Source organism: Microtus pennsylvanicus, chromosome 8 (genome assembly GCF_037038515.1).
Source record: "Microtus pennsylvanicus isolate mMicPen1 chromosome 8, mMicPen1.hap1, whole genome shotgun sequence".
Lineage (NCBI taxonomy): Eukaryota > Metazoa > Chordata > Mammalia > Rodentia > Cricetidae > Microtus > Microtus pennsylvanicus.
The window spans coordinates 1,863,345-1,890,919 of record NC_134586.1 but is presented as its reverse complement, the minus strand read 5'-3'; the positions used below and the strand labels follow the sequence as shown (position 1 = coordinate 1,890,919).

General features: G+C 46.3%; 1 protein-coding gene and 1 long non-coding RNA gene across 4 annotated transcripts in view; one reads left to right on the top strand and one right to left on the bottom strand.

The window, feature by feature from the left end:
* Positions 1 to 27,575, top strand: part of Far2 (fatty acyl-CoA reductase 2) — a 116,627-nt gene that overhangs the window by 59,894 nt on the left and 29,158 nt on the right. The window contains exons 1-2 of one of the 2 annotated variants that reach the window (XM_075982234.1): positions 896 to 1,232; positions 22,365 to 22,593. In XM_075982234.1, coding sequence (XP_075838349.1) covers positions 22,405 to 22,593 — 189 coding nt within the window. In that variant the 5' untranslated portion in view covers positions 896 to 1,232; positions 22,365 to 22,404. Of the gene's footprint in view, positions 1 to 895; positions 1,233 to 22,364; positions 22,594 to 27,575 lie in introns of those variants that run through there. The other variant, XM_075982232.1, reaches the window with a different exon arrangement.
* LOC142855806 (uncharacterized) lies at positions 368 to 26,475 on the bottom strand. 2 transcript variants are annotated; one of them, XR_012911548.1, is made up of 4 exons: positions 25,667 to 26,475; positions 25,328 to 25,541; positions 8,994 to 9,166; positions 368 to 1,187 (listed from the first exon to the last, which is right to left on the bottom strand). It is a non-coding gene; the product is annotated as an uncharacterized LOC142855806 (long non-coding RNA). The 2 variants fall into 2 exon arrangements; XR_012911547.1 differs by lacking the exon at positions 368 to 1,187 and having other exon boundaries at positions 8,953 to 9,166.

Genomic DNA, 27,575 nt, shown 5'->3' with positions numbered 1-27,575 from the left:
TCTGGAATAGCCAGGAGGCAAGAAGCGGGGGTGGAGCTCTACGAGTTCAAGGCCAGGTTTCTCTCCAGAAGGAGTTCCAGGTCAGCAGAGGCCTGAGGTCACTGAGACCCTGTCTCAAATAAATAAATTAGTTAAATAAATAAATAGATAAATAAATAAAACTCTAGACTATAAGATTCCTCTTTATTCATATGCTGTTTATTATAGATAACTGTCACCCGCCGATGCCTCTGAATGAAATCTTTTAGCAGAATCTCTCTCACACACACATACACACACACATACACACACACACATACACACACACACATACACACACACACACACACACACGCATACACACACACGTGTCCAAAGGAGACTTAGAAAAATCTGAACTTCAGCAGTTGGCAAACACGTAAATATTGGTACCATCCCAATCATTTGCTGCCCCCTGTCCCGAGTCATTTATAGACACTGCCTTTAACCTTCCCAGAGTCTTTGGCTAGAAGGACAGCATCATCTTCATTTCAGGATTACAGAGAGTTGAAGGGCATCGCTGTTACAAAGCTTATCCCAAAATCACCCATCGCGACAAGAGCAGGATGTGACTGAAACCTAAGACCATGGTGATTGACAGGACTCTCAGCAGTGCCAGAGTGACTCTGTGAAAAGCACACGGGACGTGGAAGAGGAAGCGTGAAGGGAAGTGGGGTGGCGTCTATATATTTTGCAAGTGTAGGTGTCTATGTATCTTGGCACCTTTCAAACGTCTTATCTACCGAGTCCAGTCTGGTGTTTAATGGAGGGCAAGTTATCAGTCCCTCCTTTAATTAACTGACTGACTGGTTGGTTGAATTCTTAAGGTGACTGTATATTCTGTTCTGATCTCTAAAAAGATAGGAAGGCGCTGTTTCTCAAACCTGGGTGTGCTGAAGGCTGCAATGGCAACACACTAGGACCAGAAGGCACTGCCTGTGTGTCACAATGTAGAGAGGATTGCAGGTGTCCATGGGAAGCCCAGCCCACGGAGCCTTCCAAGTTCAGCTGGGGGAGAGCCGGACCTCAGGCAGGGGATATAATGGTGCCCTGAGCCATTCTTCTGGAGCCTGGCAGTGAACGCAGCTGCTCCTGGGATGCTGTGAGATCTGCTTTCCCTGGGTGATTGCAGTTCTGCCACGGTTTCTATTCAGCCTTATCCACACCTTCTGGTCTCAGAGAAACACAAAGCCAGAGGGAAAAAAGACAGAAAGGTAAGACAAAGCTAACCACATGTGGAGGAGGCTCAAGGTTGCTGCAGTCAAACTTGTAGATGTGACAGGGTGAGCTGGGGAGGGGACACTGGTTCTTTCTCTCATTTGCACATTTCCTTGCTCCCCATTGTAGCACAGCAGACCTCATTTAATATATATATATAAATCAATCAGTGACTAATTTCCTGTGTGATAAATGGAGCACTCCACGGTGTTCTCCACTGGTTGAAAATGAGCTCTTGGTTTATCTTGTGCTGTGAAGTCTGAGCCAATGAATTGCTTCAAAGGTAAGCATTTGAATTATGGCAAAACTGGAAAAGTCTGCTATGCCTATGTTCCGCCCTAACGGGGAAGGGGAGAGGAGAGCGGTGGGCTCCAGCCTCTGAAATTCAGTTCCGCCGTGAGGAAGCATGTCCTACCAAGGCTTCCTTCTGTCACATCTGGGCACATTTAGAGTCTGGGGGTTTTCATGTGGGATTTAAGCACAGATTAAAGAAGAGGTCTTAAGAGCTCCAGGGCAGAATATATTTCAATTTCATTTGATCATTTTATTAAATTTGCTTAGAAAAAAAAATCAGTTAAAGGTCAGGACTTGGTTTTCATACCCAAAGCATAGATTATACATTCCAGCTTGTGTCTAAACAGTGGAATTTTTTTGTCTTTTCTTGTTAATTAATCGAGTTCAAAGTACTCAGAAGGCTGATGTTCTTAGTCTTGTGGGTACGGGAAAATCAGAACAGACTTTCCCTCCATCGACATTTCAGTGCAGAGGAGAATCCGCGCTGTGAAATGGAAGGTGTTTGACTGTATGAAACAGCTGGAGTGTGGCCAGTCACTGATCAGCGTCGTTGCCTGAGTTTCTTCACCTGTAGGGTTCTTACAGGGACTAACTGGGTGGTCTCTGAACATCTTAGCAAGAGGCGGGCACAAAGACGTCTAAGTTGCCGCTGCCAACACTAAAGCTGGGGGTTGTGCTTTTGGCCAAAGATTAGTTTGCAGAATAGGACCAATTACATAATGTTCTAAGTAATTAACATAAATCTTGATTCAACTCGAAACCTGGGTGAAGGCCACTGGGCTCTCAATAGTGTTGTTTCTTATGGGCGTCTGTCTCAAGACAGGGGATAGAGTAAGAATCCATGGGGATCCCTGGCCTTTCTAGTGGCCCAGTAAGATCTCAAGACAAATGCTGATGTGGAAATCCAGTCTTAGAGATTAGCAACAGCCCTGGCAGCCCATCAACCATGGGGTCATAGCTTTGCCCAACAAACGTCATTTTAATGTACCTCAGGCATCTCCAGGCTTCATGTTGCTTCCATTCCAAAAGCAACTAGAGTTTCTTTCATTTCCAAACTAACCACACACGGAGATGAAAGTTCACGCCCCTCGCCCTGCTCTGTCTGCTGTCAGACTTACACAAGTTCCTCAAGCCCTCCGGGATGAGCCGCGTCTACTGCCATCTCCTGAAGTTACTGCAAGTGTCGTATGAGAAAATGATGCCATGGTGTGGGAGCCATTGCTTCCACCATAGCAAGGACTCAGTAAGTGCGACTGCCCTTATTATCTCTTTGTTTTCTAGAAGATATTTGCACGAAGAAATTAGATGTCACTCTGGTTTTGTTATATCCTTCTTTTGACTCATAGAAGAGAATCTAGGAGAAAGGGTGACCTGATGTCTTACTCCAAAAATCTAGCCAAAGACTCTGCTTGCATTAATTTAGTGACTTAGGTTCTGAAAACGTTCTCCAGTTTAAACTTCCTACGAGAGAGAGAAGAAGGTAGAGAGAGGGGAAGAGAGGGAGTGGAGAGGAGAGGGCACACGCGAGCTGCACAGAGGCCAGAGGCCAGCAGTGAGTGTCTTCCTCTGCCACAGGGCACAGCTTTCTCATCAAGGGACCAGATGCTCCTTGTTTACAGCGTCCTCCAGCCTTTCTGTGGCATCCTGCTCTCAACTGCTTCTCTCCAGGAACCGTGCAACTTTTTTTTTGTTCTGGACAGTTATTGTTTACCAATCAATCCATTTTTTTTAAAAAAAATAGCTTTTATTAGCCAAGAAAACACCCTAACAGCTTTCTCCTGGCTAGGTAGGATGTAAGCATTGTTCCAGTCAAGGGCATTAGTGCTGAACTTAGTTTCCCACAACAATTAAATTTTGTTCTGCGGTAGACGTAAGACTAGAACAGAATAATAGCCAAAACCCACACACATTTTATCGTCCTGGTTCACTCCACGTTGCAGTGATAAAATACTCTGACCAAAAGCAACTTAGGGGACGAAGGGTTTACTCAGTTTAATGCTTTGGGCCCTAGTCCATCATTGAGGAAGTGCGGCAGGAACTTGAAGTTTGCTCTCTGGCAATTGTCGGTTAAGCTTTCTTAGCAGTCCAAACTCACTACCTAAGCCTCCTACAGTGGGCTGGGCCATCACCCCCAACTCAGTCATGACAATAGCTCACAGATATGGCCACAGGCCAACCTGATCCAGGCAGCTCCTCACCCAAGATCCCCTCTTCCCAGGTGACTTCAGCTTGTACCGAACTGATAATAAAAACTGATCATCAGCACGACTGGTATACTTCGCTGAAGCTGAAGATAACTAGCCTCTTTTAAAGGCCATTTTACTATATTCATGTCTGTGTCTACCATGCCCGTGCGGCAGAGGGCATGTAGAGTTGACTCTCTTCTTCCACCTTTACAAGGTACCAGGGATTGAGCTCAGGGTGCCAGCCAACCTTCTGAGGCAACAGGAGGCCTTTACCACTGAACCATCTTGCCAGGTCTCTCACTCACCCCACTTCCATTTTTAAATAGGTATATTTCAAACCTTACTACATTTATTAGTAAGCAAATTTACAACAAAATATATTAAGTAAATTATTACCTTCTCAGCAAAATAGCTTCATTGTCTCAGATCTGCCTTTGATGTTTCTTGCCCTATCTCCATGAAACATACAAAGTAAAAGGCTTTTTTTCCAGTCTTAAAATATTGGGTAATATCTTCTAGAAAATATCATTTCAAGTGTTATAATATTGAAAACTTCCTATGGAAAACCTTCTATAAAATGATTATTTTTAAAATGATTCATCTTGGATCATATTTAACAGTTACTAATTCCCCTGCAGAGGAGAGGACTCTATCAGTATTTAGTACTAGAATGAAAACCATAAAAAAAAAGTCTTTATCTTTTATGGGACAAAAAAACACACAGAAATCATGAAAGTTTTTCCACGTACAGGATGTTGTTGTCGGTAGTTAGTTAGACTTTCTTTGTTGTAAATTGACAGTACTGGTTCTTATTTTTCCTGTGGTCTTCATGTGTGCTTGGCTCATGTGTGTGATAAACTTAGCTTGGGTTTCCAGGGCAGATAATTCATGCACTCTATAGTCATCTAGAACTGCCGAATTTGCTTTTCGGTCCTTTGGATGAGTAAAAACCAAAATAAGACAAGGTGTGAATTTCCAGAATGAATCTAGTATTTCTTGTTTGAGCCATACAAAAACCCAGGAGGTGAGATTTAGATCTCTCTCTCTCTCCCTCTCTCCCTCCCTCCCTCCCTCCCTCTCTCTCTCTCTCTCTCTCTCTCTCTCTCTCTCTCTCTGGTCTGTAGCCCTGACTGATCTGTATCTCACCATGCAGACCAGGCTGGCTTTGAACTCACAGCGATCCTCCTGCCTCTGCCTCTTGAGTGTAGCGATGAGAGCCCATGGCTTAGCATCACACCAGGTTTATGTGATATTGGGGGTCAAGCCTTTGCCAACTTGGCCACACCCCAACCTCTGTTTTTCTTTGAATCCAAGTTCCTTAGCCAGAAAGCAGCCTTTCTTCCCTGGGCTACTCACCTGTTTACCCCGCTGTGGAAGAGTGCTGAGACCTCCCTTCCCTGCTCCCATACTACACATTCTTGTTCCCCTTTATAGTCGCTGCCTGCTGTCTGACCCACTCTTTCTACTCTCTATAACTAATCAACTTTCTAAACTCATACACGCTTCCTTATTTCTTTCAAGGACACACAGCCTCTAGATGAAGTTCATCTCTTCATGACATACCCCATGATTGCAGCTGTTACTGCCTTCTTACCCTTCCACACACAGTTCAGCACTCGGCCTTGGGTCACTCCATGACTGCCGCCTCCCCAGTGTCTGCACAGCCCTGTTTATGCACTGTAGTTATACACCATCTCTCCCAGGGAGATATCCTGGGTCAGTCTCTCTTCACAGATTGGATATCTCACTGTGTATGTGGTTCCCCGGAGTGAGGGTAGCAGCACTAACAACCCTCACAGGCTGCCAGCTGCCAGTGTTGTTCTGAGTGCTGTGCTCACGCTGCCCCCGCCCGTCCTCGCAGCAGCCTGTCTCCACCTTACAGAGCAGAAATCAGTCACCCTTCTCCCCCTCCCGCTGTCCTGTGCCTGTGTGTAGTGGGCTTCCATGATTGCCTCCCCAATGCAGGCCTGGATGAGTGAGCCACAGTCAGCAAGACCTGGAAAAGATGTTTCCAGCGAAGCCAGACAACAGGAACAGGCAGAATTAACAAAGACTCTAAGTCACAGCAAGGGCTGCTAGAAAATCCTGTCATCTGTTCACTGGGACACACTAGGAAGGTATAGTTGCAACCCTCTGTATTTGGGAAGGGTACTCTTTTTTAAATATATTTTATTTTATGTGCATTGGTATTTTACCTGCATGTATGTCTAGGTGAGGGTGTCCTGAAACTGGGGTTACAGACAGCTGTGAGCTGCCATGTGTATGCTGGGAATTGAACCTGGGTCCTCTGAAAGAGCGGCCAGTGCTCTTAACCATTGAGCCATCTCTCCAGCCCTCCACCCCCGGAAGGATACTCTTATGTATCCACTGGCATTGTCTCACAATTCCTTCCCTTGAAAGCTATCACTGAGTTAGGGCAAGAAGACAAACCAGTAGGAAGTGTGTGTTTTCCAGTAATTAGCTTCTTTTCTCTGGAAATGAACCTGAAAACCACCTCAGCGCTTCCAACCCCAATTAGCCTTTGCCGGGATGCCCTGTCTAGGAAGCCTCATGCTTTGGGAGGGTCTCTGAGGAGATGTGGGTGTAGAGGAAGCAAAGGAAGCAACAGTTCTTGTCCGGTGAAAAAGAACTGCCAATAACACTGTTTCTTCAAGGCTGCAGAACATTCTAGGCTGTGTTAAAAGGAAGAGGTCGTCTTCCTTGGGGGAATCAGGCTTCTAGCTGAGGGCGTGGCTAGCAGGTCAGAGCTGCAGTAGGATGGTAACATTGTATAACGTTCAAAAGAACTGCCTTCAATTTGTCCTGGCGTCAAAGTATATCCTGAGCCAGATAATTGGGACGTAGGTAAGAACAGCAGAAATTCTGGTTCTGTTGATAACTTGGGTTTTAGTTTCTGGTTTGGGAACTACAAATCAGAAATGCCTAAAATTCTGAGGCAGGTTATTCAGAGCAAGAGGATACCAGCCACATTAAACAGAAGCCAGACTGTTATCTTTAGCCAAAGCAAGTTAGGTTGGCCATGATCTCATCTAATCACTAGCCCAACCTAGCATGTAAAAAAAAACCTCTTTCCTGTCTTATTTTAGTGCATTTACACGGTAAAAGTAAGGACCTCTATGCTTACCCGTACAATCAGCATTTCCTTTGGGTTTGAGGGCCCTAAACACGCAAGTAAAGTACTGTTAAATTCACCTTGGTGAAGCTGAGGAAGAGCTCAGTTGATGGGGGACCTACTGAGCATGCCCAGGAGCCTTGTATGATCTAAACTGACAGAGGGGTGCACGCCTGTGATCCCAACAGGCTGGATGTGGAGGCAGGAAGACCAGAAGCTCAGGGTCATCCTGAGCTACAGAGGGAGCTTAAGGCCAGCCTGGATTGCTGGAGATCTCGTCTCAACAAACGACAGGCACAGAATCTGCCCTGAACTAGGTGAAGAAGCTCTTGAGACACTACCTTCAGATGTGAAGTAAGATCCACAGCTACCAGGGTGAAGACTGCTTTCACAGAAGCAGTGATCCGTTATCTGCCCTTTTGCTGCGTTGCTATTTGTGCTGACACACAAGGAGCAGCAAGGCGAAGCTTACCACAGATTAACATAGTGACAAAGTCACTGTGTGTCCATCAGATGCCTTGTTTTAAGAAAGTCTTTGAAAAGCAATTTAAAATAATTTATTTCTGCCATCGTACAGAGCTATGGTGCTACTGATAATTGTCAACTTGACAGAAGGTAGAGTCACCAGGGAGAACAGGCCCCCGGACGTGCCTGGATTACCTTGACTGATGTTCGCAGACTTGGTTATGGGTGGCTCCTTTCGCTAGGCAAGAAACGCTAGACCATTTAAGGGTGGACAAAGCTAGCAGAGCCTGCGCACGCACATACGCACGCACGCATGCACCTCTCTCTGCTCCTGGTCATGGATGCCGTATGATCGACTCATTCGCGTTTCTACTGCTGTGAACTCCCTGCTCTGATGGAGCATAGCCCAGAGCTGGGAGCAGCAGACCCTTTGCCTGCAAGCTGCTTTTGTCAGAGTTTACCGCAGCAGCAGGAAGGGAAACTGAGACGGCGTCCCTCGTCTGACACGACACTAGACACACGGAAAGCTTCAGCAGCAGAGTAAGCTTGGATGTAGTCTTCCTCCAAAACGCACCCTGCATAGGCCAGACCCCACTTCCTATGCTCCCAGGAGAATTTCCCCCACATTTCTGAGGATTCTGGAGGTGTCATTTCCCTTTGAATTCTGCTTCCTTGGGAGTCTTCCTCTCTCTGTTGCTTGTCTCCCCACTTGCATGGCAGACCTTACTCCGTTTCCCAAGAGTCCCACTGATAGAAACGTATCTGGGAAGTGTGGGGTAGCAGAGAGAGTGCATACACCACAGAACAGGGACTATTTCAATTAAAATTTTGTCTTCTATGTCCAGCCACTTCATCCACCACTAGGTTTTCTCATGGGCGTCGCCTGTCTCTCAGAGATGGCGTCTTCCCTCGCCTTTAGGTGTCTTTGCTCCTCTCTGGCTGAAGTTATGATGTTCGTTATCCTTGCACTATTGGAAAAGTAACGTGGCTGGCGAGGTGGCTCAGGGGTTAAGAGCACCGGCTGCTCTTCAGAGGGCCCAGCTTCATTTCTCTGTATCCACACGGCAGCTCACAAGGGTCTGTAACTCCAGTTCCAGGGGATCTGGTGTGGTCTCTGGCTTATGATGGCACTGCACACACATTGTACAAACACACGCATGCAGGTAGAACACTCATACACATAATGTTTTTATAATAAACATTTTTTTAAGTTAACTAAAAATATCATGAATCTAAGATATATTTTCATTTAAAGTGCTAGAAAGGCCACTGTAATTATTTAGCTGTGTGTGTGTGTGTTGTATATACTTACATTTTTACGTGTGTAGCATGTCTGTGTGCTAGTACACGTGTGTGCATGCTTACGTGAAGGTTGGAGGCGGACGTCAGGTATGTTCCTAATCACTCTCCACCACTGTATTTAGAGAGGGTCTCTCACTGAACCTGGAATTGGCTGATCCCTTTGGACTAATTGACCTACAGACTCCAGGGGGCACCTGCTTCCCTCTTCCCCAGCCCTGAGTTTACAGGTGCACAGCTCTGTGCCTGGCTTTTTCCGTGGATGCTGGATCTGAGCTCGGGTCCTCACACTTGATGCACTGAGCCCATTCTCCAGCCCTAATTGTTTCAATTTTTAACTGAGATACAAAAATCACAAAGGTTTACCATCTAATGTTTATACACACATTTCCCCTACATACTGCTTTAAGCTGGTCAAACATTATCTCTTCACGTGGTCTTCGAAGTGAAAATCCTCCAGATTCCTTCCGTCACTTTCGGGGCGTAGTCTGCGATGTTATCTGCACGTCGCCAACTGTACAACCGCACCCAGAGCTTCTGCTCCCATCTGACCTCAGCTTACCGACAGTTTTGCCTGGATAATACGGAAGGATAAAGAATTACAGTTACACTCTTCTGACTTAATTAGATCATGTTTACTTAAGTTGACTCTCTATCAGAAGCGACCCTTTGTCAGTTGCTTTGAGAGCAAGTTATTTACTTAGGATAACAGAGACCACAGCTCCTGTATCTTTGAATTCGCTTAATTGTGCAGAAAGCTAACTTTGGGGTGGGGACCTAAAGACTGTCTCTATGCAAAAGCATATGTAAGAGTCTCCCCTTGTATAAACTGTGGAAGATCTGGCCAAGGCCAGACCCTCTTCAGTACTAGCTAGGGTCAGTTAGGAACTAATAAAGAGTTCTGTTTCTCTGAGTGCGCAGGTGAATGCCTTACTGGGTTGGGTCTTTACCCCACCCTAGAGCCCTTCGTTACCAAGCACGTGCAAACAATGACACTCTGCCCTGTGTCCCCAGGCTGTGCAAGCAGTGTGAGTGCTCAGAGCCAAGACTTCCTCATAAAGATGTGGGAATAGCTTGGAAATTTTAGATATATCTTCCTTGGATTCTGTCTTGTTTTCCCGGATCAATCCCCTCATGTCTTCTATTTTCACAGCTAGAGATGGTTACAATTTTTAGGATAGCCTGATGATGCTCTTAGTGTTTCCTTCCCTGTGGTATTCTGAGATTCTTCTCCAACAAACTGTACAAAACATAGAACCTTTCTTCTTCCTTTCTGGTATCAACACTTGAAATAAGAATCAAGGTGTGCACTGGCCAAGTGAACAACTCCTTTACCCCTTCTGTAGCCAGCCCCGGGTTGGGTATGCCTGATTCTTCTTTCCTCGGAAGATGCCTCAGCTGCTCTGGTGAGCAACTTGTCCTGAGGGAAACACCTATGGAGATACCGAGTGCCTCGGGGGGTGTGGCAGAGCCTGAGCCAGCCCTCCATTTTCTGTTCTAGCTTCTCTCCAGAGAAACCATTAAATCAGCCATTGTGGCTGTAGCAGCTGAAGTTGGTCGCTGTGGTATTATCACAGGCTTAGCAAATGGAATCAGAACCTTAGCGGTCCACTCCAGTGCACCCATTTCCTCTCCAGGTGAGGATTTGGAACCTTTAGCTGGAACTGGATACTTTGGAGTCACTGCAGCAGCATAGGTGTCCCTGAAACAGAAAGCTCGTGTTGTTAAGGCTTGTCTTTCTAGTAGCTCTTCTTGACCTCTGAGCGCTGCCATGCAAGGAACTTTACCTTTTTAACTCAATAAGCATGTGTACATGTATGCTCTGTACCACGTGACTCTGTGCCCACTAATCCTCCACATCATGCCTCCTATAGTGAATTTTCAGCAGGCTCTAAGCAGGCAGCAGAGAGGTGCCACAGAAAACCCGCTGTGGCCCGCCTTGGGAGCAGGCAAGCCAGAAGCATGGGCCTGTGTGCTTGTCTGGGGCCACCGTGGGCCCTCTGTGGTTCCTGATAAGCTGGAAGTGGCGATAAACATTAGGAGAGCTGTCGGTTGTTAATCGGCAGCCAAGTGTTACAGAAGTTACTGTTTTCTTCCTGGGTTATCACCAGCGATAGCGGCCTGACTTCCCACAGTCTTCCGACAGCCCAGTTTCCCGGTTGTTGGAGACAAAGAGATGGTTCCTTGAGCGTGTTGCTGCAGGTTCTAGGTCAGAGTTCTAGCTTGTTATTTTTTTCTTTGATCTGTTCAGTCTCAGTTGTATCCCTGAAAGGTATGCGCCCATTTGGCAGAAGCACGGTCTTTCCAAGTGTGGAGAACGGCCCAGGGGTGCACATGTTCTCATGTCAGTGCCTGAGTTGGAATCAAAGATACAGATGAGCTGAGCTACACAGCTATACTATAGTGTAGTAAACATCTATAATCCCAAGTCTTCAGGAGCGGAGGCAGAAGGACTGTGTGGGCCACAGGATGACTTCAGGTCTAGCCTGAGCAACTTAGAGGCGCCCTATCTCAAAGTTAACAGTGGAAAGAAGCCAGGATATAGTTTAGTGGTCCGGCCCATGCTTACTATGCTGGGGGCTCTAGGTTCAGACCCTAGACCTGGGCTGAGGTGTGTGTGTGTGTGTGTGTGTGTGTGTAGAATGCTTAGGTTATAGAAGCATAACTGTTTTCCTGCAATGCCAGAGTTGGAGTTGTACATTTGCCATATGCAAACACTATTAAATTCTTTCAGGGAAGCTGAAAATTCCCATCCAGTTTACTTCATGTCTAAAAACTGTCCAAACAAGAAAACATAATGGTCCCCAAGAAATTGGAATATCAGCGGGAATCTTACACTGGGAGAAGGAAAAGGAAAGACAGGAGTGTTGGCCTAGCCAGAGGAAGGTTTGCCTCCCAGAAAGGAATTCCACACGGTGCTGACAGCTTGTCAATCACCCTGCAGGAAAGACTGAAGCTGAGTTAGTGATGAGTGAGTGATGGGCAGGACCCACCCTGACTAGGATTCCCAGCCTTGCACACCTCCTGCCCTCTGTTCAGATGCAAACTTCATGTCAGGACCCCACAAGTAGACTAGAGGGAGCTCCTGAGCCTCTCTGATTTCTTCCAAGTGTGGCCTGGCTGAATCCTTTTTCTCTGATTTCTGCTCCTACTTCTTTGTAACTTACTAAATGAGGGGCTGTCTGAGCCTAGCTTGTTAGGGTTGCCAGTGTCTAGGTGTTGACCTTAACAGTTCTTGAACATAACTCCAGAAAGGAAGTTTTACATCTTTTGTGGTATTTCCTAAGAAGAAATTGAGAAAGAAGTGCCTGGAAATGCAGAAGTGTATGAAGGTGTTTGGGCAGTGGATAATAAAGTATGAGTGTAAACAAAGGGTAAAGAGTGGCCGTGGACAAAGAGGAAAGAGTGGACATGGACAAAGGGGAAAGAGTGGCCGTGGACAAAGGGGAAAGAGTGGCCGTGGACAAAGGGGAAAGAGTGGACATGGACAGAGGGTAAAAGAGTGGCCGTGGACAAAGGGGAAAGAGTGGACATGGACAAAGGGGAAAGAGTGGACATGGACAGAGGGTAAAAGAGTGGCCGTGGACAAAGGGGAAAGAGTGGCCGTGGACAAAGAGAAAAGAGTGGACATGGACAGAGGGTAAAAGAGTGGCCATGGACAAAGAGGAAAGAGTGGACATGGACAGAAGGTAAAAGAGTGGCCATGGACAAAGAGGAAAGAGTGGACATGGACAGAGGGTAAAAGAGTGGCCGTGAACAAAGGGGAAAGAGTGGCCATGGACATAGAGGAAAGAGTGGCCGTGGACAAAGAGGAAAGAGTGGACATGGACAAAGGGGAAAGAGTGGACATGGACAAAGGGGAAAGAGTGGACATGGACAAAGGGGAAAGAGTGGCCGTGGACAAAGAGGAAAGAGTGGACATGGACAAAGGGGAAAGAGTGGACATGGACAAAGGGGAAAGAGTGGACATGGACAAAGGGGAAAGAGTGGCCGTGGACAAAGGGGAAAGAATGGACATGGACAAAGGGGAAAGAGTGGCCATGGACAAAGGGGAAAGAGTGGCCATGGACAAAGGGGAAAGAGTGGACATGGACAGAGGGTAAAAGAGTGGCCGTGGACAAAGGGGAAAGAGTGGACATGGACAGAGGGTAAAAGAGTGGCCGTGGACAAAGGGGAAAGAGTGGCCGTGGACAAAGAGAAAAGAGTGGACATGGACAGAGGGTAAAAGAGTGGCCATGGACAAAGAGGAAAGAGTGGACATGGACAGAAGGTAAAAGAGTGGCCATGGACAAAGAGGAAAGAGTGGCCATGGACATAGAGGAAAGAGTGGCCGTGGACAAAGAGGAAAGAGTGGACATGGACAGAGGGTAAAAGAGTGGCCATGAACAAAGGGGAAAGAGTGGACATGGACATAGAGGAAAGAGTGGCCGTGGACAAAGAGGAAAGAGTGGACATGGACAAAGGGGAAAGAGTGGACATGGACAAAGGGGAAAGAGTGGACATGGACAAAGGGGAAAGAGTGGCCATGGACAAAGGGGAAAGAGTGGACATGGACAAAGGGGAAAGAGTGGACATGGACAGAGGGTAAAAGAGTGGCCATGGACAAAGGGGAAAGAGTGGACATGGACAGAGGGTAAAAGAGTGGCCGTGGACAAAGGGGAAAGAGTGGACATGGACAGAGGGTAAAAGAGTGGCCGTGGACAAAGGGGAAAGAGTGGCCGTGGACAAAGAGGAAAGAGTGGACATGGACAGAGGGTAAAAGAGTGGCCGTGGACAAAGGGGAAAGAGTGGCCGTGGACAAAGAGGAAAGAGTGGCCATGGACATAGAGGAAAGAGTGGCCGTGGACAAAGGGGAAAGAGTGGCCATGGACATAGAGGAAAGAGTGGCCGTGGACAAAGGGGAAAGAGTGGCCGTGAACAAAGGGGAAAGCGAGGAATTCCAGGCTGGCAGAGTAGACAGCAGTGGACTGGACAGCTCAGTGCTTCAAGAGTCAGGTGTTTACGGGGGCCAGCATTCTGTGCAAAGCCAGGAGAGGTATCAGAGCCCCTGGAACTAGTTACACTTGGTTGTGAGCCGATCAGTATGGTTACTAGGGACCACGCGGATCTTCTGGAGGAGGAATGAAGCTCTTAACCATTGAAGTGCCAGTCTGTGCTTGTCCTTCTAACCCCACACAGCTGTATGAACCAACCAGTGTGAAATACATTTCTGTGAAATCCTTTGAGTACTGAATATGGTTAGCATCTAATGTGACAATCTGGTGCCACTTTGTATGGATCCTAGTGCGAGTTCCCTTCATTTTCCTACCTGGTCACTGCGTGAGGCTTGGCAACAGTAATTCATGGCACTGCCAGTCCAGAACCGCGGCATCGCAGGGGTGAGGAAATGATCTGTGGATTTCTCTTCAGAATATCTTACCTCCCACCAGGGCTGTTACAAGTAACTTACCATTTTCATATTTTGTATGCTTAGATGTGCCATACTGTATATATCATATATACATACATCATGTGTGTATATTATATATAATAGTTATATAACTATGTCTATATTAGATGTATGTATATAGAGAGAAAGACTATATTATAAATCAGAATACATATAAATGACATTTGTCATTTTCCCTCAGGATCCATGGACTCTTCCCTGTGGGAAACCGACCTTAGAAGATAGGCAGGCATCTTAGCCCCCTCCTTCAAGTATCACTTGAGTTGGGGTTATAGAAATAAAAAAGAAAGCAAACTTGTTTTTTATCCATAAGTGGGCATGAACATGAGCTCTTGCCCTGGGTATAAAACTATTACTATTAAATGGTATCAGCATATAAATACAGGAACAAAGCCTTAAGCATAGGCGGCAAGGGTCAGAGGGTACAAGAGTGGCCTTAAATAGGAAAAGGACCCCATTCCTGTCCAGGAACCATGCAGAAAAGGTGCATTTTACAGTTCCATTCTCTGCTCTGCAAAGTGTGACCACAGCGCTTATCTTGATTATCATTATAAAAGAAAGTTAAATAGACATTCCAATGAGGTACTGAGAGGGAGAGAAAGAACCATTTTAGCTTTTGTTACAATACAGCCTGAGCTCTGGAAGTTCCCTGAGTAGCTCTGACAGGCTCCCTTCTCACTGGTCTACTTTGTTGTACAAGACAAGTATTTTTCTTCTCTTGTTCTAAAGCCACTACCTGCAGCTTATACAAGTGGGAAGAAATGTCCCCGGATCTTTAAGTGCCTTCTCGTAAAGAAAATGCCTGACGCCCTCCTTGATTTCCTCAATAGAATTGAGTGAACCATTAGGAGAAGAATGAATGCTGCCGCTTTTATGACAAGGAACGGGGTCCCATGAAGGGAATTTTGACAGGGAAATTACTAGCTTTGACTCAGAGCTAAGCTCTTTCTCGAGACCTAACTGGGTATTTCCAAATAGTGTGGTTGTATTTATTCTAACGTTTCCTGAGAGATTGACAGTTCATTCGCACAGGGAGTGATCAATAGTTTATGTTAACAAATACAGATTTCCGGTTCACCAACTGGTTCCCCTTTGCATTCAACCAACTAATTTTTGTAGTAGACTTTTTAAAAATACAACTTCCCGTGTTGATCAGGAAGAGTGGCAATGCCCAAGGTCCTGGAATCTCGGTCAGGACATGAAGAGACCAACGCTCTGTTTGGGCTGTGGGGTAGACACAGTAGATTTGCATCTAATAGTTGCCACTAACCAATCCTGATAACCTACACACTGTGACAGAGCCACAATGATCTTTTGAGTACAATGTCCGGCAATTTTCCAGTGACATCCCACAAATCGATAGTCTTTTTTGGTAGACTGAGTTTGTAAACCTAAATCAATAACTTTTTAATCAAGGTTTGTTATAAGATTTCACACCTACCAATGGCTTTATTAGTCATCCTTGAATGATTAAAAGCCAAGATACAGATGTATGGGACAGGGGACTTAATATCCTCATGTGTGTGTGTGTGCACGCACACACACACACACACATGCAGAGAGGGCACCAGACATACATGCACACCCACACACACAAACACAGGTACATACACATAGACAGAGGGCACCAGAGATATATGCACACACACACACATACACACATAGACAGAAGGCACCAGACATACGTGCACACACATACACAAACACACACACAGGTACATACACACAGACAGAGGGCACCGGAGATACATGCGCACACACAAACACACACACATAGACAGAAGGCACCAGACATACATGCACACACATACACAAACACACACACAAACATACACATAGACAGAAGGCACCAGACATACATGCACACACACACACACACACACACACACACACACACATAGACAGAAGGCACCACACTTGTATGCATATGTACACACAGGCACAGGCATATGCATGTAGATAATTAAATCTTGTTTTTTAAAACTGTTTTTTAAAGATTTATTTATTAATTATGCATACAGCATTTTCCCTACATATATGCTGCAGACCAGAAGAGGACACCAGATCTCATTACACATGGTTGTGAGCCACCATGTGGTTGCTGGGAATTGAACTCAGGACCTCTGGAAGAGCAGTCAGTGCTCTTAACCCCTAAGCCATCTCTTCACCCCCCGATTAAATCTTTAAAAAATAAAGTGTAAAATATAGAATTTTTTCCAAGTGCTTTACTAGTTACTCAAAGCTGCAATTTCATCCCCAACATGTAGTATCTAGACTAAGAAAAGTATCATTGTCTTGCTTAGACTACCCGAATGATACCTTCTATTGCTTTATTTGATTCTCCTGGCTCTTTCTTTGATTATTAAAACCCTTCTTTGTGGTGGTTAGAACGGCAGGGACACCTGAGTCTCAGCATCGGGATTAGAGATTTGGTTAATGACCAGTTAGAACATCAGGTTTTCCAATTACTGAAAAGGTTCTTCTCATTGTCTATGTTCCACTTCAGTTTATTGTGTGACAATCCAAAAAATATTTTTTTGTTTTTATTATTTATTTATTTATTTAAAATTTCCACCTCCTCCCATTTCCTTCTCACTCCCCCCACTCCCCCTCCCCCTCGCTCTCCAGTCCTAAGAGAAGTCAGGGTGCCCTGCCTTGTGGGAAGTCTAAGCCCCGCCCCATCCAGGTGTAGGAACGTGAGCATCCAAACAGACTAGGCTCCCAAAAAGCCAGTACATGCAGTAGAATCAAAATCCAGTGTCATTATCATTGGCTTCTCAGTCCCTCATTGTCAGCCACATTCAGAGAGTCCGGTTTGATCACATGCTCATTCAGACCCAGTCCAGCTGGCCTTGGTGAGCTCCGAATTTTGCATGCAAATGGATGGAAATAGAAAACACTTTACTGAGTGAGATAACCCAGATTCAAAAAGAGAAATATGGTATGTACTCACTCATAAGTGGATTCTAGCCATAAACAAAGGACATTGAGCCTATAGTTCGTGATCCTAGAGAAGCTAAATAAGAAGGTGAACCCAAAGAAAAACATATTTATCTGCCTGGATACTAAAAGTAGATAAGATCGCCGAGCAAAAGTTGGGAGCAGAGGGGAAATGGGTTGGGGGGAAGGGGACATGGGGAGAGAGAAGGGAGAAGGGGAGGATTGGGAAGAGCTTGGGGAAATGGGATAATTGAGATGGAGGAAGGGTGGATATGGGGGCAGGGAAGAAGATACCTTAACTAAGGGAGCCACTTTAGAGTTGGCAAGAGTCTTGGCTCTAAAAAATATATTTTTAAAAATAAAAAATATAAAACATCCAAAAAATAAAATTTATCTCCATAATGTACAATTCTACTTAAAAATAGAAAAGAAAAAAAAGAAAAAGAAAAAAAAAGAAGAAGAAAAAAAACGAAAAAAAAATAGAAAAGAAACAGTTCCCAATCAAATAATAAAACTTTCTTCCTGAGGCTAGAGAGAGAGAGCTCAGCAATTAGGAGCAGTCAACTGGACCCAGGTTCAGGTCCCAGTATTCACATAAAGGCTCACAATCACCTCTAACTCCAGCTCCTGAGAATCTGATGTCTCTCTGACCTTCATGGGCCCTACATATAAATAGTGCATATATATACACATTCAGGCACACACATGCATACACATAAAATAAAATAGACATTTAAAACTTCTATATATGTGTTTTTACCTCTATCTATCTAGCCAGCAAGCAAGAATTCAGCCCTAAAAGCTGGAGCGTCATCCTTCCCAAGGCGAATATGTCTGCAGAAATAGGGTTAATAGGATACAAACTTAGTTGTGCCATAGGAACAAGCCTGAAAAGGGAACCACTTGGTGCCTGAAGAGCCCTGTGGTGGCTCCTGCTGTGGGGGCAGAACTGATGGTGGGAACGGATCCTGTTAGGTCCCAGGCTGGCAGTAACCACGGTGCTGGCAGTGATGTTGGTGTGGTGACCATAGGGACAATAGGATCAACGCAGCTCTCAGATGGCCTGGCTTTCAGGATCCTGGGGGACTGGCTATTCACTCAGGATGCTCTTTTTTAAAGGATTTATTTTTATCTTTATTAATGTATGTTTGTGTACATTTGTGTGAGTGTCTGCTACATTCACACAATGTAGGAGCCAAAAGAGGGATTTATAGGCAGTTTTGAACTGCCCGAGGTGGGTGCTGGGAGCCAAACTCAGGTCCTCTGGAAGAGCAGTACTTGCTCTCACCCACGAGGCCATATCTCCACCCACTCCCCCACGATGCTCTTACAAATGAATTAGGAGCAATGGCTACTAAATTTTGCTTGATCTGCATAACCTGAAAAGTTTTAGGACAACTGAACAAAAATCTATCTACAATCATAAAACAGATCATTAAATCTCTTCAGTCAATTTCCAGGACTGCACCCATTTGTGGGTGAAGGGAAGTCTGGGTCTCCTGGAGGAAGAGCCCCAACACAATACCAAGAATTTGTTTGATATGTTTTTTCCAGTTTCCCCCGATGTGGCCTATGAGGTGTGGCTCTTTACAAGGAAAGCTGCACAAATCAGACACCAGCCTTACATTGACATTCCTCCTTTGAAGCGGGGGAGGCTTATGGAGGTCAGGTGATTTGACCTTTTAGCCAGGTCCTGCTCACAGTGGGTCAGGGTTTCCCAGGACCAACATGGGGTGATTTTCTGGGTGACAAACACATAGTGGACTAAACACTCGGGAACAGGCAAAAAGTTTGTCTTGCCTCACTACCTTCAAAATGAGAACACAGTGGTGGGCAGGGTCACCAGAACTACACTGTCCGTCAAATTCTGTCTCCAAAGCCAGACTATATTCCTGGAGAGATTATAGAAGTTAGCGCTACCGTAAAGGATGTGAACGATGCGGGCTCACGATTCCCACCACGTCCAGATTCAGTTTATCTATTTAAGATTCAGTGTTAGAAAGTAGCAACTGATTGATTGTCCTCAACTTAACCAAGCAGTGACCCTAACTGCACCTGCTGTTTCCAACATACAGCTGTCGTGGGCTCCTTAAGCTGATTCATAGTTTCCTCATGCGCAGGTCAGCACACTGGAATAAGCAGTTTTGATTTCGGCTAAGAAGGCCATCAGGACACCTTAATGTCCTACCTCGGGAGCAAAGCAGCTCTCCAGCCCTGCGATAAATTTTATTAGTCTGCATCTTGACTACCTTTCCTTTGCACAAGCTGTCACTCGGGTCCATTACGTTGGTGACGTTATGCTGAGAGGATCTTGTGAGCGAGACGTGGCAAAACTTAGGGACATTTGCAGTCAGAGGGCAAGTAAGTGACAAAAATCCAGGCCTTCCTGTCCGGGAAAGCCTCCAGACATAGAGTTGTACGAAGTAGGTAAACACATCCATTGAAGGTGACATCTAAGTTGTTGCATCTAACCTCTCCCAAGACAAAAATAAGTACAAGAGTCTGCGGGCCTCGTGGAATGTCAGGTCACATAGTCCTCATTTGAATGTGTCACTATAGCCCATTCACCCAGCGATCTCCAAAGGGCTTCGAGTGGAGCCCAGAACTGGAGGAAGCTGTACAGCAGATGCGGGCACCGCGCACGCCGCTCTGCCGGGTGAGTCCAATACCCAGCAGATCCAATTTGCATGAATGATCAATGACCGCCCTGGCAGGCCACGGTAGTCAGCGAATCACAGTGGAGGTCTCTTAAAGTTTAGGTGCAATTGTTGAGATGGCTCAGGCAGGGAATACTTGTCACGCAAGCATAAAGATTCAGAACCCCTGTAAAACTGGCAACATAGCACTGGGGAGGCAGAGACAGCCTTGTCTCCACAGCAAGTTCCACACCATGGAAAGATTGTCAAAAAGAAAAAATGCCAAAATACAAGAACAAGACAGCTGACACCTGAGGGTAACCCCCAAGGTGGCCCTCTGGCTTCCACATACATAGATGCACCCCGAAGAGAGGGAGGAAGAGGAGAGGAGAAAGGAGAAAAGAAGAGAGGGGTAGTTGAGGGGGGAGAGGTGGGAAGAGAGGAGACAGACAGACAGATAGACAGATGGACCAACAGAGATTTAGGATTAAGGCTTAGCCTTTAAGTATTGGCTCCGGGTCTGTTTCTGGGCCTTAATAATATAGAATGATTAAGTCTGGATCGTTACCTTAACATATTCTTAACACTCATTTCTGAGTGTCGCTTGACCCAATAGGCCATGAACTGGGATTACGCAGCACACAGTTTTCATGCTGAACTAGTGACGATGTGGATGGGCTTGCGCGACCCTGCAGAAACAAGTTACACAAAAAAAGTAGCTCAAATTCCCATGGTGCGATTCCCACGATACTGCGGCTTTCTCCATGGCAAGCGCCTGTGGCATCATGGGGATTTTGAAGGAGTCTGGCCTGGTTGCAGGTGCTCCTGCGCGGTATGAAGGCACTGCCCCCACGTGGACAGCTGCGGTACTGCAGCCCCTTCCAGTGCCTTTCCTGGGGGCAGAACTTGCAGGGCCTGGTGGACCGTTTTGCTAACTTGGAATACGAATGGAAAGTCATCGGTTTATAAAACGTTTTCATTCTAAGCAAAGCATGAAGATTATGTGTTGGTTTACTATTGACCCAGTTGAATTCCAAATCTCGTTGGGTTAGTAGATCAATTTTTCCTTTGTAAATCTCCAAGGGGTAAGAGAAACACCAAGTTTCGCATGCGCTTGGCTTTTTGGATGCCATGTTTGGAAACACTGGCGCCCTCCATTGTGGTCATATCTCAAGACGGGGTAGGCTTACATGCTTATTCACATAAGTAGAGACTCGGTGCATATGTTTAACCAACCATATTGAGATGACTCTAATGAAGAGCACTGCTGCTCTCCCAGTGGACGTGGGTTTGATTCCCAGCACCAACATGGCTGTTCACAGCTGTCTGTAACTATGGTTCCAGCAGATCGAATGTTCTCTCTGGCCTCTGAGGGCACCAGGTACACATATGGTGTGTGTGTGTGTGTGTGTGTGTGTGTGTGTGTGTGTGTGTGTATGTGCGTGTGTGTGTATGTGTGTGTGTGTATGTGTGTGTGTGTGTGTCTGTGTGTGTGTGTGTGTGTCTATGTGTGCGTGTGTGTGTATGTGTGTGTGTATGTGTGTATATGTGTGTGTATGTGTGTGTATGTGTGTGTGCATGTGTGCATGTGTGTGTGTCTGTGTGTGTGTCTGTGTGCGTGTGTGTGTATGTGTGTGTGTATGTGTGTATATGTGTGTGTATGTGTGTGTGCATGTGTGTATGTGTGTGTATGTGTGTGTGTATGTGTCCATGTATGTGTACGTGTGTGTATGTGTGTGTGTGTATGTGTGCGTGTGTGTATGTGTGTGTATGTGTGTGTGTATGTGTCCGTGTATGTGTGTGTGTGTGTGTGTGTGTGCGTGTGTGTATGTATATACACACTATATATAGTGGGTTTTTGGACTGTTGCCAGTCCAGTCAGTCTCCCTCTTGGGATAGAAGAGAGCAAGCAATGCTCTTTTATAATCTACAAGGGGTTTCCTCATCTGCAGCCACAGAATCCTGGGCCACGTCTGGTCCTCAGATAACGTGTCGGATTTTCCCTACGCTCCTGCAAACAGCACCCAAACAGTCTTGGGCAGCGGCTGTGCCTGTTGCTCTGTCGAGGTACCCAAACCCAAGGCTTCAGCTTCTCTTGTAAAACTGCTCTTCGTGTGTAAGTGGCTGAACCCCCGAGTGGCACATGCAGAAGTGAGAGCCGCCTAGTTTCATCCCAAGGAAGAAGAAAAGCGAATAGACTTAGAAGTGGCAGTTAGGACAGGAGCACCAGGTGGGACTATGCCATTTGCCCCAACATGGTCATTAGATAAATTTGAAGCTGGAGTATTAATTAAACTGTAATTTTAAACATTTGATAGCTGTGTGGACCCTGGTTTCTAAGGCCTAAAACACCCTCACACCAGCCCTTGCCTGTCTTCAACTTAGAGTCTCACCTTCCAGTGCTGCCACTGGGGACATCACCACACCAAGTCCCCAGGGCCTGACACTCACAACCTTGCTCTGTGCGCGCTCCAGTGTTTTCACTTAACACATTGTATTTTACAGTCTCTCATTGTGTCTGTGTCTTCCGTTAAACTGAGAACTCTGTCATCTTTTTCCCGTGGCCATAAAGCCTAGGACACAGAGCAGGCTCGGAAGTGCTTCTTACAGAACATCTCCCTTCCCAGAAGCCCATGGACCTCACAGTTTTCCCTTCACTCAAAACTTCTGGAAGCCCCAGACACACTGCCTGGGGCTGGGAATCCTAAAACTTCTGAGACGGTAACTTGTTTTTCTCTCTTTTTCAGGACCCTCTTCCCAGAACCATATAAGAAAAACGGAGGAATCATGTCCATGATCGCAGCTTACTACAGCAACAAGTCCCTCCTCATCACAGGGGCCACGGGCTTCCTGGGCAAGGTGTTGATGGAGAAGCTGTTCCGCACCAGCCCCCATCTGAAAGTCATTTACATCCTCGTGAGACCCAAGTCTGGACAAACACTGCAGGAGAGGGTTTTCCAGATTCTCAACAGTAAGGTACGTCTTGCGTGAGGGCCGTGTATCATGGACACCACCATGGGGCCCAGTGACTGGACGGGATCTAGAGCCGCCAGGAGGCAAGCCTCCGGGCACAGCTGTGAGCGGTTCTTTAGGTCAGTCCACCATGCCTGTAGGGGATTGCCTTAACTGGGTTATCTGAAATGCCATGACTGGTGGCACCGATTGCTAGGTTAGGATCCCAGGCTGTATAAAAGTGAATGAACACAAGAATTCATGGCTCTCTGCCAAGGCTGGGGATGCAACGTGACCAGTTCCTCCATGCTAGCCCCTGCTGCCCTGACTTCCTGGCTACGGTGGACTGTGCTTCCAACTGTGAGCTGAGGTAAAACCTTCCAACATGGAGTTGTTTCCTTCTTTAGGCGGTGGGAGGATTTTTATCAAAACAGCTGTAAAAGAAACTATACAAATTCCCAACTACAGGCCAGAGCCTACAGGGGACAGAAAAAGAAGACAGACATCACAGTGTCTCCTGTGGGTCTCCCAGAGGAGGGTAGAGGTGCTTCGATTATAATTGGGCGGGAAAGGAATCATCTCTGTAGTGGTTTGAACCTGTCATGTCCCCCACTGTCCCTGTTTTGGGTACTTGTTTTCCATTGTGAAATTTGAGAGAGTGTGGAACCAGCGAAGGTTAGGCCCGCTGGCTGAAGTGGATGACCCCGAGAAAACCCCGAACACCATTGCCCAGGCTTGGCGGGTGCGTAGCGGGCAACCACTGATGTGGATGGCTCCAGGAAACCCCGTGCACCATTGCCCAGGCTTGGCGGGTGCGTAGCGGGCAACCACTGATGTGGATGGCTCCAGGAAACCCCGTGCACCATTGCCCAGGCGTGGCGGGTGCGTAGCGGGCAACCACTGATGTGGATGGCTCCAGGAAACCCCGTGCACCATTGCCCAGGCGTGGCGGGTGCGTAGCGGGCAACCACTGATGTGGATGGCTCCAGGAAACCCCGTGCACCATTGCCCAGGCGTGGCGGGTGCGTAGCGGGCAACCACTGATGTGGATGGCTCCAGGAAACCCCGTGCACCATTGCCCAGGCTTGGCGGGTGCGTGGCGGGCAACCACTGATGTGGATGGCTCCAGGAAACCCCGTGCACCATTGCCCAGGTTTGGCGGGTGCGTAGCGGGCAACCACTGATGTGGATGGCTCCAGGAAACCCCGTGCACCATTGCCCAGGCGTGGCACACGCTCTCAGTGTCAGAAACACAGCTCTGGCAGTATTTCCTTTTTAATTTCTTCTTGTCCCACAGCTATTGTCTGGATGACTGGTGGTCTAGAAACCTAAGTTTTCGGTAGGCCGGCACTATTCAGTTTAGCTCTTGCGTTTACACAGAGAATAGCTTGGAGCAGTAGAAAAGGCAGCAGACCTGGCCCTACCCATTCCTCCCCATACCAGAGCAACAGCCCAACGTGGAGAGCTTGCCACATTGCCTAACCCACCCACGGCTTTCTTTATCTATACAATGTATCAAATAACAAAACCTATTTCACAGGGATTTACGTAGATTAAATGAAGATACCCATCCATCAAATACTATTGTGTTGCATCATAGGAAGATATTATCAGTGACCTCTGGGTTCTTTAACCCAGAGAGACTCTTTTGTTCATCGTCTTTAAAGCCAAACCATGGGTTGCCTAAACCAGTTTCACAGATATCAAAGATGCATAGATTTCCACATTCCCCTCTCTATCAGCTTATCATGGCTTTTGTAAGAGATAAAAGTAGAAATGAATAAGTGGGTTTTTTTTATTATTGTTGTGTTTGAGGTGGGGTCTTGCTGAGTAGCCTATACTAGCCTCAGGCTCAGAATCTACAGCCTTAACCTCACAAGGGCTGGAATTCCAGGGCTGCACCAACCATGCCAGGCTCACAAGTAATCTAAATCTCCCAGATTTCAAAAACCTGTGGCAGATCTGTTCACATTTACATGTGCAACTTACCTAGCTAGTGTCTCTCCAGCCTGTGTGATTTACAGGCGTGTGCTGAAACAGCCTGTACCTCTCCAAGAGCCAGCTGAACTAGCCTAGCATGTGCCGTGAGATAGCCCCCAACTCCCTGAGAGCCAGCTGAACTAGCCTAGCATGTGCCGTGAGATAGCCCCCAACTCCCTGAGAGCCAGTTGATAGAAGCATACACCAGCCATTCAGGATCCAAGGTGATTGATGGAGAGGCTGCCATCTCTTCCGCATTGCCCTCAAGCCAAGAGGTCTCCACAGAGGACACTAGCCAACTAGCAATGAAGACAAAGACAGGACTGGTTCTATAGGAAGACGTCTGGTCTAGGCAGGAAGCAGTGTCCCTAACTCCTGTCCACATGCTCTGCAAGGCTGCCACTGGGCCACAGCTCATGGCTGAGAAAGACTCAGGGGGGTACCCAGGAAGAAACCCCCACCGTCCTCACTTTAAGTCACAAAGTTTCTTTCTGCCCCACCATTCATGCCATACTGGAGAGTCAGAGTCCGTACTGCTGGGGAATAGACCGTTCCTTCTACCACGTGCCGAGACCTCAGCTTTTGAACTCAAGCTTCATAAATAGTGGCAGGATAGAGACAAGGTAACTACCACTGAAGAAATAAGAAAATGAAACAAAGAAAGCTATGCAAAATGGCAGGCAGCAAGGCTGGGCTAGATCTATTAAAATAAATGCTCGGTAGGAACTGAGAAGGCTCCTTGAGAAGATTATAGTGTGAGTAGGAAGATGTCCCTTACCTGGTTTCTGACTGGACTCTCCGGGAAGAGGCCTCTTTTCTATCACTTTTTGTGGCCAATTGCTCCACCTTCTAGAAGTTCTTCCCTGCCCCTCTGTTGCTGTGGTAGTTAGGGAAGGTCCTCTCATCCTGGTCTTTAACAATACATTCTTGGATGTGCAGCAGAAGGTGGGAACCAGCGGATGTGTGCAGACAGGATCAGGTGTTCTTTGAGTCTAGAAGGAAAAGGAAATCATAGTTAGTGCACACAGTAGGTCAGCCTGTCCCAAGCGAAAGACGTGAGTGAAAGGGTTGATGAGGAATTATAAGAAGGAATGGGAGTTGTGATGAGATCCCAAACCTAAAATCCTGGAATGCCCTGAACGTCTTCATTCCATTGAGTATCGATGGCCAGCATCGGGCTAGATGTGCAGGGTATCAAAGCTTCCCAGGAGAGGAGTGGACGTTGATGAAAAGGCCTTGCGTCTCCAATTATAGAGGAAATTCGGGGAAGATAAGTATGCTCTTGGCTTTGGCAAACCCATTTGAGGAAATGTGTAGCAGTAGCCACTCTTGAAACAGCGATACTCTCATTGAGTCTTCAACTCAGAAAGCACCAGAAGGGGCTGGAGACAGGAGTCAGCGGTTCAGAGAACTTGCTGAGCCTGCAGAGGACCTGGGTTCAGATCACGTGGTGATCCGCAATCATCCATGCATAGCTTCAGTTCCATGGGATCCAGTTCCCTCTCCTGGCTGCTGTGGGCAATGCACACACACGGTGCAGAGTTTACCTCTGATTCTCTGTATATGCCTAGGACTATGGTGGAGAGGACATTGGTTCTGCCCATCAAAAGCCATATACCCCTTCCTTCTCCTTGTGTGGTATATGTAGTTACCACCTGCCTCTTCCTGTGTCCCTGATCTCAGAGAAGGGCAACTTTCAAAGAGCTCTTAATCCATCAGTCACAGAAAATCAGAAAAGACTCATTCTTATAACTCATTACTTATAACTCCTAATTCTTGAGTATTTTCACATTTTTGGAAATTCTCTCTCTCTCTCTCTCTCTCTCTCTCTCTCTCTCTCTCTCTCTCTCTTTCTCTCTCTCTCTAGCATCTGCTATATACACTAAGCTGTCTCTGTCTCAGAGATCTTCCTCCTAAGCACTGGGATTAAAGGCATGGGCCCACATACAGCACTGTGCTGTGTATTTATAAGCTAACCCTGTCATTTGGCATGCTACATTGAACACTCTGTAAGCTTCCCTGGAAAAACAGAAATTACTTAATAAGCATCAATTGTCTCTGAGGAGAATGAACTTTGAAATACAGAGGATGATCACAGGCAGGACTCACAGCCATGACCTCAGCCCACATGACACAGCTTGTTTAAGACATTGGAGGAAAAAACATTTAAGAAATACTTCACTGAGTCCTTTTATGACTATCACTGCTCCGGAGTTCATAGAGGAGACAATTAACCCCCCAACATGCATTTTAAAAATTAACTGAAGAAATATCAATTTTGAATATATTCTAGGTATGCGTGCTTATATAAAATGGTTGTATGTAGCTTATTATAATGAAATAAAATGACATATACGTTTTGTAATGGTTAAGTAAAGAGATTTGACATAAAAATACGAACTTTGAATTAAATAATACCTGAAAATAGGAAGGTCAAATCTGACCCTGTTCATTTAGATGGTTTTGTAAAGAAGCCAACAACATCCTCATGGTTCTCCAGCCCACCCTATGTGAGCTGTTCTTAATAATTCTATTAACTCTCTCCAGATGAGACAAGGACAACTGGAAAAAAATTGTATTTTAAACTCTCAAAGGCTGTTTTGTTCCATTATTGCCTAACCCTTACCTGGGAAACTATCCCACAAAATGGAAGAGGCTTCTGCGCCAGGATTGTCACCTGGTCGCAGAGTGCTGTGCGTGAGATTCTGGGTTCAGCCCCAGCACAACAGAGACAAAGACAAGGAAGGTCTATAAATGAGATAACTAGACGTGCTAACATCGCAGGAATTCCAAGCGTGGCTAACACAGGCATACTTTTAAAACTTGAGTCAGTCTTCCATTTGACAGTTGCTTAGATCATTTTGAGCCTCTTTAGTGTGGTGGAGGATAGTGAGGAGAGAGGGGGGAAAAGAGAGAGGAAAAGGGGAGAGGAAGAGAGTAGGGGGAAAGGAAGGAAAGGGGGAGGGAGGGGAGGAGGGATGGGAGAAGAGGGGGGAGGACAGAGGGGAGGGGAGGGGAGAGGAGAG